Source organism: Nerophis ophidion, linkage group LG04 (assembly GCF_033978795.1).
Source record: "Nerophis ophidion isolate RoL-2023_Sa linkage group LG04, RoL_Noph_v1.0, whole genome shotgun sequence".
Lineage (NCBI taxonomy): Eukaryota > Metazoa > Chordata > Actinopteri > Syngnathiformes > Syngnathidae > Nerophis > Nerophis ophidion.
In genome coordinates this window covers 5,067,991-5,077,978 of record NC_084614.1, presented here as the reverse complement: position 1 = coordinate 5,077,978, position 9,988 = coordinate 5,067,991, and the positions used below count along the sequence as shown (strand labels likewise).

The 9,988-nt window shown below is 42.7% G+C and overlaps 1 protein-coding gene across 1 annotated transcript in view; it reads left to right on the top strand.

Annotated features, from left to right (window-relative positions):
- Positions 1-591: 591 nt before the first annotated feature.
- The window catches only part of smad9 (SMAD family member 9), a 26,386-nt gene continuing 16,989 nt past the window's right edge, over positions 592-9,988 (top strand). The window contains exons 1-3 of the mRNA XM_061896816.1: positions 592-1,658; positions 7,023-7,236; positions 7,308-7,523. Coding sequence (XP_061752800.1) covers positions 7,041-7,236; positions 7,308-7,523 — 412 coding nt within the window. The 5' untranslated portion in view covers positions 592-1,658; positions 7,023-7,040. The remainder of the gene's footprint in view (positions 1,659-7,022; positions 7,237-7,307; positions 7,524-9,988) is intronic.

Genomic DNA, 9,988 nt, shown 5'->3' with positions numbered 1-9,988 from the left:
GAGTGGGCGTTTATAAAAACAGGAACGTTAATCTATGAATACATTCCAATAAATGTCTATTTGGGCTGTCAAAATTAACGAGTTAACTCATGTGATTTACCATGAATTGATTAACGAGGACCCCGACTCAAATAAATAAATAAATGGGTTGTACTTGTATAGCGCTTTTCTACCTTCAAGGTACTCTGACACTACTTCCACATTCACCCATTCACACACTGATGGAGGGAGCTGCCATGCAAGGCGCCAACCTGCACCCATCAGGAGCAAGGGTGAAGTGTCTTGCTCAAGGACACAACGGACGTGACGAGGTTGGTACTAGGTGGGGATTGAACAGGGACCCTCGGGTTGCGCACGGCCACTCCCCCACTCCCGTAATATATTTGATGTTCAAACTGATAAACATTTCAATTCTTTTTTGGACAAATAATCATCCACTTGAGCTTTAACTTGCGCTTACAGATGTAGCGACCAACTGTAGTTACTGACAGTGGTTTTATGAAGTGTTCCTGAGCCCATGTGGTGATCTCCTTTACACACTGATGTCGGCTTTTGATGCAGGGGTCAAAGGTTCGTGATATCATGGCTTACGTGCAGTGATTTCTCCAGATTCTCTGAACTTTTTGATGATTTTACGGACCGTAGATGGTAAAATCCCTAAATTCCTTGCAATAGCTGGTTGAGAAATGTTCTAAAACTGTTCGACAATTTTCTTACGCTCCCCCCGTCCTTGTTTGTGAATGACTTAGCATTTCATAGAAGCTGCTTTTATACCCAATCATGGCACCCGCCTGTTGCCAATTAGCCTGCACACCTGTGGAATTTTCCAAATAAGTGTTTGATGAGCATTCCTCAACTTTATCAGTATTTACTGCCACCTTCTTTGTCACGTGTTGCTGGCATCAAATTCTAAAGTTTATGAAAAACTTCAATCAATCAATCAACGTTTATTTATGTAGCCCTAAATCACAAGTGTCTCAAAGGGCTGCACAAGCCACAACGACATCCTCGGTAGGCCCACATAAGGGCAAGGAAAAACTCACCCGACCATGATGACTATGAGAAACCTTATTGGGGTGTTACTATTTAGTGGTCCACTGTACGGAATATGTACTGTACCGTGCAATCTAATAATAAAAGTTAAAACAATCAATCAAAAGATTAATCACAATAAATACGGCGTTTATTGTATTTTCAGATTAACAGCGCAGTTTGTTTTGACGAGAATCTACATTGAGCTCCTCCACATTAACTGTGAATGTTTACTTAAAAGGGAAACATCCATCCATCCATTTTTCTACCGCCCTTATAAGTTTAGATAACACCTTCACCAGGTTTTGAGCAAATAAAAGAACAGTAAAATAAGTCAAACTTTAAAAAAAAAAAATGACGTTCATGTGATAAATGTGCATTTGTGTCAAAATATTGTGGTCTTTATTTAAATTACGCAAGTGGGTCATTTACTGGGGCGAATCCACGTTTTAAATGGCCGCACTAATACTGAATGCACACGTTAAAGCAAGTATTTTTGGGCGGCTTTTATTTTGAAACTCACACGGCGGATGTTTTGGGACGCGTGCGCGCGCACGTCAGACGCACACACACACTCCCTCGCCGCTGCCAGCCTCGTAGTAGCAACACTTGACTTCTGCGTGGAGGTGAGCGAAACTAACACTTTTATATTTATATTTGTATAAAGTTTAGAGATATAAAGATTATAAAATTGACACGTTTGATTAATAGACTTTATGTCGTGGGAAAGTTTTTTTTTTTTAAATTTATTTTTTAATGCAACCGTTATAATGTGCTTGGGCTTCTATTGTAGTCATTACGGCAGGGGTGTCCAAAGTGCGGCCCGGGGGACATTTGCGGCCCGCAGTTAATCGTTTACTGGCCCGCTACATATTCTGCAAAAATTGCAAAATTGATAGTATTGCAAAATAAAAAAACATTTAAAAAAAGTGGAATGAGGTGAAATCTAATGAGAAAAATTGGCAATGTTGACACAAAGCTTTTGTCTTTATTTTCTTTTTTTTCCAATGCTCCAAAAAAAAAGGACAAAAAAATCTATCTCATAATGAATTACTACTTAAAAATTAGCACTTTAAAATGTTTTATGTGAAAAAAATATTGCATATGTTGTGTGGTTGCCGTATAAAAACATCAAAGTTTTGACAAAAGTGCATAAAACAAACAAAATAATAGTTCAAACTTAAAATCGACAGATATATCGGAAGTTGATCTTGAAATTTAAGTGTTAAAAGTAAAAAAACAAAAACTAACAAAATATGAGTGGGGAACCTTTTGGTTCTCAAATATATTTAGTAGGATTTTATTTAACTTTTCACTGTGATTACTCAAAAATATTTAAAATCAATGGTGTCCTGCATTATTGATCTTTGAGGGCTTTATTTGCTAAATAAATGAACTTTCCTGAAGGAATTAATAAAGTACTATCCATCTATCTAAATACTGCATATTTCAGTTTTACTATAAAAAACAAAGTTGTCTTTGACAGAAAAGGCATAAAACCTTATTTGTTATACTTTATATCAACCTCAAGTTGATATAGAGATTAACTGTAAGCATTAAATAAAAAATAATAATAACAATTAGACTTATTTTTAACATTTTAGTGACTGCTCCCCAGGAGCCCTAAGGATTAAAAAAAAAAAATCCATATATTTTGTTATGGTTTGAAAAGGAAAAATATCAAAATGGCCCCCGCATGCTTCAATTTTTTCCGTGTGCGACCCTCTGCGGAAAAAATTTTGGACACCCCTGCTTTACGGTAGTTGTTGGTTGCATGGGTGATGCAAGTTGAGAGGAAATGGGAAGTTGCCATGTTGACTGTTTTGTTAAGGAGGGGGCGGGGGAAGGATGAGGTGTGTGTGTGTGTGTGTGTGTGTGTGTGTGTGTGTGTGTGTGTGTGTGTGTGTGTGTGTGTGTGTGTGTGTGTGTGTGTGTGTGTGTTCTGGTAATGCTGATTTAATGGGGGCATCGCTCTGTTTACACACCTTTAGGGGACTTCTGACAATATGGGGACCTTTAAGGGAAACATTTTTAAATGATAGTCGGATCCATTCTGAAGATGCCTAAGTGATGTTTGAGCTTAGGCCCATAAAACATGTTTAACATCTATTTTTTTTAATGGTCCTCAGTAGTCACGTACAAAAGTGTGTGAATTATGCAAAATTATTTAAATTTGGTCCCCATGAACCATATTAACTTTTTTTCCCCAGGGTCCCCAGTAAGTATGAACAGCACATTAGTTCATCAGTCCAGAGATTTAAAGACGTGTAGGAACTTACTGGGCAGTGGTTATTTTGCCTCGTTTTTTTGATTCCTCCACAACCTGTAGAAAAGGTGGTCCCCATAAGTCACGAACAACCACTTGGTCCCCATTCCAAACGATAACCTGTGTGTGTGTGTGTGTGTGTGTGTGTGCGCGCGTTCTGGCAATACTGACTTAATGGGGACATCGCTCTGTTTACTCAGGTACCTTTAAGGGACTTCTGACAGTATGGGGGCCTTAAAGGGAAACATTTTTAAATGATCCATTCTGAAGATGCCTAAGTGATTTTTAAACTTTGGCCCATAAAACATGTTTAACATCTATTTTTTTTTAAATGGTCCTCAGTAGTCACGTACAAATGTGTGTGAATTATGCAAAATTATTTAAATTTGGTCCCCATGAACCATATGAACTCTTTTTCCCCAGGGTCCCCAGTAAGTATGATCAGCACATTACTTCATCAATCCAGAAATTTAAATACGTGTATGAACTAACTGGGCAGTGGTTATTTTACCTAATTTTTTAATGCCTCCACAACCTGTAGAAAAGGTGGTCCCCACAAGTCCCGAACAATAACTTGGTCCTCATTCTAAATGATAACCTGTGTGTGGGTGTTCTGGCAATGCTTACTTACTGGGGACATCGCTCTATTTACACAGTCACCTTTAGGGGACCTCTGACGGTATGGGGACCAAAAAACAGGTTCCCCAAAGGAAATTTTTTTAAATGATTGTCAGATCCATTCTGAAAATGTCTAAGTGATGTTTAAACTTTGGCCCATAAAACATGTTTAACATCTATTTTTTAGGGTCCGCACTGCCAGCAAAGGACTCTGTCCTTTGCCATGGCAAGGACCCTATTGTTCCTGCTGCGTTTTATTATTATTCTTTCTTTCTTCCGCACCGATACTCGCCTATGCGCTGTATTTTGACCCACTGACCATGCCTCAAAGCACACCAAATTTGACACACGCGTCGGTGAGGAGTTTCTTCCCAACATATTAGGGAGCCGAACCAGAAAAATCAAAATTGCGCTCTAGCGCCCCCTAGGAAAAGACAAAAAATGGATTGCTTGTAACTCCCGGTAGGAATGTCGTAGAGACATGAAACAAAATCCTCTATGTAGAACTGACCGAGACCTAAATTCCCCATCAGAAACTCCTATACCTAAAATCAACAGAAATTTTGCAAAACCCTTTCAAAGCAAAATTTTCGCCAAAAATGCTATTTTTGCCTCTTTGAGCTGTAATTTGACCCCCTTAAAATGCTTCAAAACTCACCAAACTTGGCAGACACATCAGGACTGGCAGAAGTTGTGATCTAATGAAAAAAAAAATTTCTAAAACTCAAAATTGCGCTCTACAAAATTTTTGGAATGAAACACAGAAAAAACTGCTTCTAGGAAGAAAACACAGACAAAACTGCTTGTAACTTCCGGTAGGAATGTCGGAAAGACATGAAACAAAAACTTCTATGTAGGTCTTACTTAGACCTACATTTTAATAATTGACAGCTAGCAGAAAAAATCAACAGGAAGTTGGCAATTACCCCTTCAAAATAAAAGTTTTCGTGAAAACCCGTCACCTTTTTCAAATCAAAACTCCTCCCAGTGCGTTTGTCGTTTCGGCTTCAAACTCGCACAGGAGAGAGATTGAACCCTTTTAAAAAAAGTGGTCGGACAAAATTGTGATAAGTTTTCCGGTTTTGATTTTACGCGCGTTCAAAGAACCCCTGCGCAAATTTTCCTAAAAAATGTAATTTTTGCCTCTTTGAGCTGTAATTTGACCCCCTTAAAATGCTTCAAAACTCACCAAACTTGGCACACACATCAGGACTGGCAACAATTGCGAGCTGATGAAAAAACCAAACTCCAAAACTCAAAATTGCGCTCTAGCGCCCCCTAGGAATACAACACAGACAAACTGCTCCTAGGAAGAAAACAAAGACAAAACTGCTTTTAACTTCCGGTAGGAATGTCGTAGAGACATGAAACAAAAACCACTATGTAGGTCTGACTTAGACCTACATTTGAATAATTAACATACTTTGGCAAAAATCAACAGGAAGCTAGATATTTTCACTTCAATACAACAACTGCATTACTTTCACAATGCATTAAATAGTGGCAGCAAGGCTTTTCCTGCCGTGGGGCTCGGGGACAGCAACCCAAGGCGCGCTCGCACCTTCGCACCCTAATTTGACCCCCTTAACATGCTTCAAAACTCACCAAAATTGACACACACATCGGTATGGAGCGGCAGACCAACTTATTAAGCAACCAAACCCCAAATATTAAAATTGCAAGCTAGCGCCCCCTAGGAAAAGACAAAAAACAGACTGCTTGTAACTTTCGTTAGGAATGTCGTAGAGACATGAAACAAAAACCTCTGTGTAGGTCTGACTTAGACCTACATTTCCAATTAAAAGGTCTATACCCAAAATCAACAGAAATTTTGCAAAAACTCATTCAAAGCAACATTTTCGCAAAAAACGCTATTTTTGCCTCTTTGAGCTTTAATTTGACCCCCTTAAAATGCTTCAAAACTCACCAAACTTGGCACACACAACAGGACTGGCAGAAATTGCGATCTAGTGAAAAAACCAAACCTTAAACCTCAAAATTGCGCTCTATTGCAATTTTTGAAAAAAACACAGAAAAACTGCTCCTAGGAAGAGGAAACGGATAAAACTGCTTGTAACTTCTGGTAGGAACGTCGGACAGACATGAAACATTTTGATAGGTGGCATCTTTCAGTTAAAATCAACAGGAAGTTGGCAATTACCCCTTCAAAATAAAAGTTTTGTAAAAAGCCGTCACCTTTTTCCAGACAAAACTGCTTGTAACTTCTGTTAGGAATGTCGTAGAGACATGAAACAAAGACCTCTATGTTGGTCTGACTAAGATCGGGACTCGGGACACGGCGGCGGCGGCGGCGGCCAACGGCGGACCCGACCAACGCTGCTTGCAGCTTTAATTTTTAAATGGTCCTCAGTAGTCCCGAACAAATGTGTGTGAATTAAGAAAAATGATTTGAATTTGGTCCCCTTGACCCATATGAACTCTTTTTTTCCCCAGGGTCCCCAGTAAGTATGATTAGCGCATTACTTCATCAGTCCAGAGATTTAAAGACGTGTATGAACTTACTGGGCAGTGGACATTTTACCTAATTTTGTTATGTCTCCACAACCTGTAAAAAGGGTGGTCTTCACAAGTCCCGAACAACAACTTGGTCCCCATTCCAAATGATAACCTGTGTGTGTGTGTGTGTGTGTGTGTGTGTGTGTGTGTGTGTGTGTGTGTGTGTGTGTGTGTGTGTGTGTGTGTGTGTGTGTGTGTGTGTGTGTGTGTGTGTGTGTGTGTGTGTGTGTGTGTGTGTGTGTGTGTGTGTGTGTGTGTGTGTGTGTGTGTGTGTGTGTGTGTGTGTGTGTGTGTGTGTGTGTGTGTGTGTGTGTGTGTGTGTGTGTGTGTGTGTGTGTGAGCTAAAGCATTAGGTAATTGGACTATCTGAGTGTGTAGACTGAGTGACGCCAGCCCTCATAAAGCAGCCGCTCCTTGTTTCCTTGCTCTCTTACTGACATCAGCGCCATTTTTCAACAACAACAAAGTGTTGGTCTTTAATTTGCACGCCCGAGGACACGGCCTCAGCGTGACCGCCGCCGTGAAGCGCGCTTACGAGAAAGGCAAACACTGCCCAGACAGTGCGGCTCCTCATCCCTTCTTCTCGCAGGTGTGAACCTTCCGGACCATGAACCCGTCCGCCTCCATCACGTCGTTGTTCTCCTTCACCAGCCCTGCCGTCAAGCGACTGCTGGGCTGGAAGCAGGGCGACGAGGAGGAGAAGTGGGCGGAGAAGGCGGTGGACTCGCTGGTGAAGAAGCTGAAGAAGAAGAAGGGCGCCATGGAGGAGCTGGAGCGAGCCCTCAGCTGCCCGGGACAGCCCAGTTGAGTCTTGGCGAGAGCCTGGGTCCTCTACCACGGTCTCCTAATAAAGTGTCTATCTCCGCCCCGCCAGGCAAGTGCGTGACCATCCCCCGCTCGCTGGACGGCAGGCTGCAGGTGTCGCATCGCAAAGGTCTCCCCCACGTCATCTACTGCCGGGTGTGGCGCTGGCCGGACCTGCAGTCACACCACGAGCTCAAGGCCCTGGAGTGCTGCGAGTTCCCCTTTGGCTCCAAGCAGAAGGACATCTGTGTCAACCCCTACCACTACCGCCGTGTGGAGACCCCAGGTACTGCGTCTTGGCACCCGCAAACGTCTGGTAGCTGAAAGCCCCCGACCGCCCCAAAAATAGCGATTTACAAATACATCGACTGGCTGAGAGGTTGGCTTGGAAGTCAACAAGCTAAAAGCTCACTGACCAGTGCAGTTCTTAATGAGTGGAGAAGAGAGGATAACACTGACCCCCTAAAAAGTGGCCGATTCCGGTTCACGGCACCAAATTACATCCCCTGATTTAGAGATGGGCTTGGAAGTCAAAAAATACCTGTTTAGTGCAGCTCTTAATGCGTGGAGAAGAGAAGTTAACACACATCCCCTAAAAGTGGCCGATCCGGGTCACGGCACCAAATTACAACCTCCTGATTGAGAAATGGGATTCGAATTCGACGAGCTAAAAGCTTACTGTCTAGTGCAGCTTTTAATACGTGAAGAAGAGAGGTTAACACTCATGCCCCTAAAGTGGGCGATCCGGGTCACTGCACCAAATTACAACCTCCTGATTGAGAGATGGGCTTCGAAGTTGACGAGCTAAAAGCTCACTGTCTAGTGCAGCTTTTAATACGTGAAGAAGAGAGGTTAACACTCATGCCCCAAAAGTGGCCGATCCGGGTCACGGCACCAAATTACAACCTCCTGATTGAGAAATGGGCTTCGAATTCGACGAGCTAAAAGCTCACTGTCTAGTGCAGCTTTTAATATTGGAAGAAGAGAGGTTAACACTCATGCCCCAAAAGTGGGCGATCCGGGTCACGGCACCAAATTACAACCTCCTGATTGAGAGATGGGCTTCGAAGTCGACGAGCTAAAAGCTTACTGTCTAGTGCAGCTTTTAATACGTGAAGAAGAGAAGTTAACACTCATGCCCCAAAAGTGGCCGATCCAGGTCACGGCACCAAATTACAACCTCCTGATTGAGAGATGGGCTTTGACGAGCTAAAAGCTCACTGTCTAGTGCAGCTTTTAATACTTGAAGAAGAGAGGTTAACACACACCCCCTAAAAGTGGCCGATCCGGGTCACTGCACCAAATTACAACCTCCTGATTGAGAGATGGGCTTCGAAGTCAACAAGCTAAAAGCTCACTGACCAGTGCAGTTCTTAATGAGTGGAGAAGAGAGGATAGCACTGACCCCTAAAAAGTGGCCGATTCCGGTTCACAGCACCAAATTACATCCCCTGATTTAGAGATGGGCTTGGAAGTAAAAAAAATCCCTGTTTAGTGCAGCTCTTAATGCATGAAGAAGAGAGGTTAACACACATCCCCTAAAAGTGGCCGATCCGGGTCACGGCACCAAATTACAACCTCCTGATTGAGAAATGGGCTTCGAATTCGACGAGCTAAAAGCTTACTGTCTAGTGCAGCTTTTAATACTTGAAGAAGAGAGGTTAACACTCATGCCCCTAAAAGTGGGCGATCCGGGTCACGGCACCAAATTACATCCCCTGATTTAGAGATGGGCTTGGAAGTCAAAAAAATCCCTGTTTAGTGCAGCTCTTAATGCGTGGAGAAGAGAAGTTAACACACATCCCCTAAAAGTGGCCGATCCGGGTCACGGCACCAAATTACAACCTCCTGATTGAGAGATGGGCTTCGAAGTCGACGAGCTAAAAGCTCACTGTCTAGTGCAGCTTTTAATACGTGAAGAAGAGAGGTTAACACTCATGCCCCTAAAGTGGGCGATCCGGGTCACGGCACCAAATTACAACCTCCTGATTGAGAGATGGGCTTCGAAGTTGACGAGCTAAAAGCTCACTGTCTAGTGCAGCTTTTAATACTTGAAGAAGAGAGGTTAACACTCATGCCCCTAAAGTGGCCGATCCGGGTCACGGCACCAAATTATAACCTCCTGATTGAGAGATGGGCTTCGAAGTTGACGAGCTAAAAGCTCACTGTCTAGTGCAGCTTTTAATACGTGAAGAAGAGAGGTTAACACTCATGCCCCAAAAGTGGGCAATCCGGGTCACGGCACCAAATTACACCCTGTTTGAGATATGGGCTTGGAACTCAACAAGCTAAAAGCTCATTGTCTAGTGCAGGTCTTGATGCACAGAGTGGAGATGTTAACACTCACCCCCTAAAAGTCACCGATCCGGGTCACGGCCCCAAATGACCCTGCTTGGTTACACTGACGCCAACCGTGCTAGGGCATGTTTGTAAACGTCACTCCCTGGTGCCTTAAGAGTTGCGTGAGACTACGAGCTGATGGGTCGGGGCTTTTAACTTGGTGGCTAGTTTTGTCTACACACATTTTTACTTGACCGTGTATGACGTCCTTTACTAGACTCTGTGTGTACGCATGTTGGGTTAATGCTGAAGAGCCAAACTGAAATGCTAACAGTTAGCAAGGCGGCCAGATAAAATCAAGTATCAAAATATATGTGGAAAAGGATATTTTTTAAAAAGCTAGCATGCTAATAGTACTGTGGCAACAGCATGCTTCCAGTCAACATTAGTGGAATACCAAAATACATCACC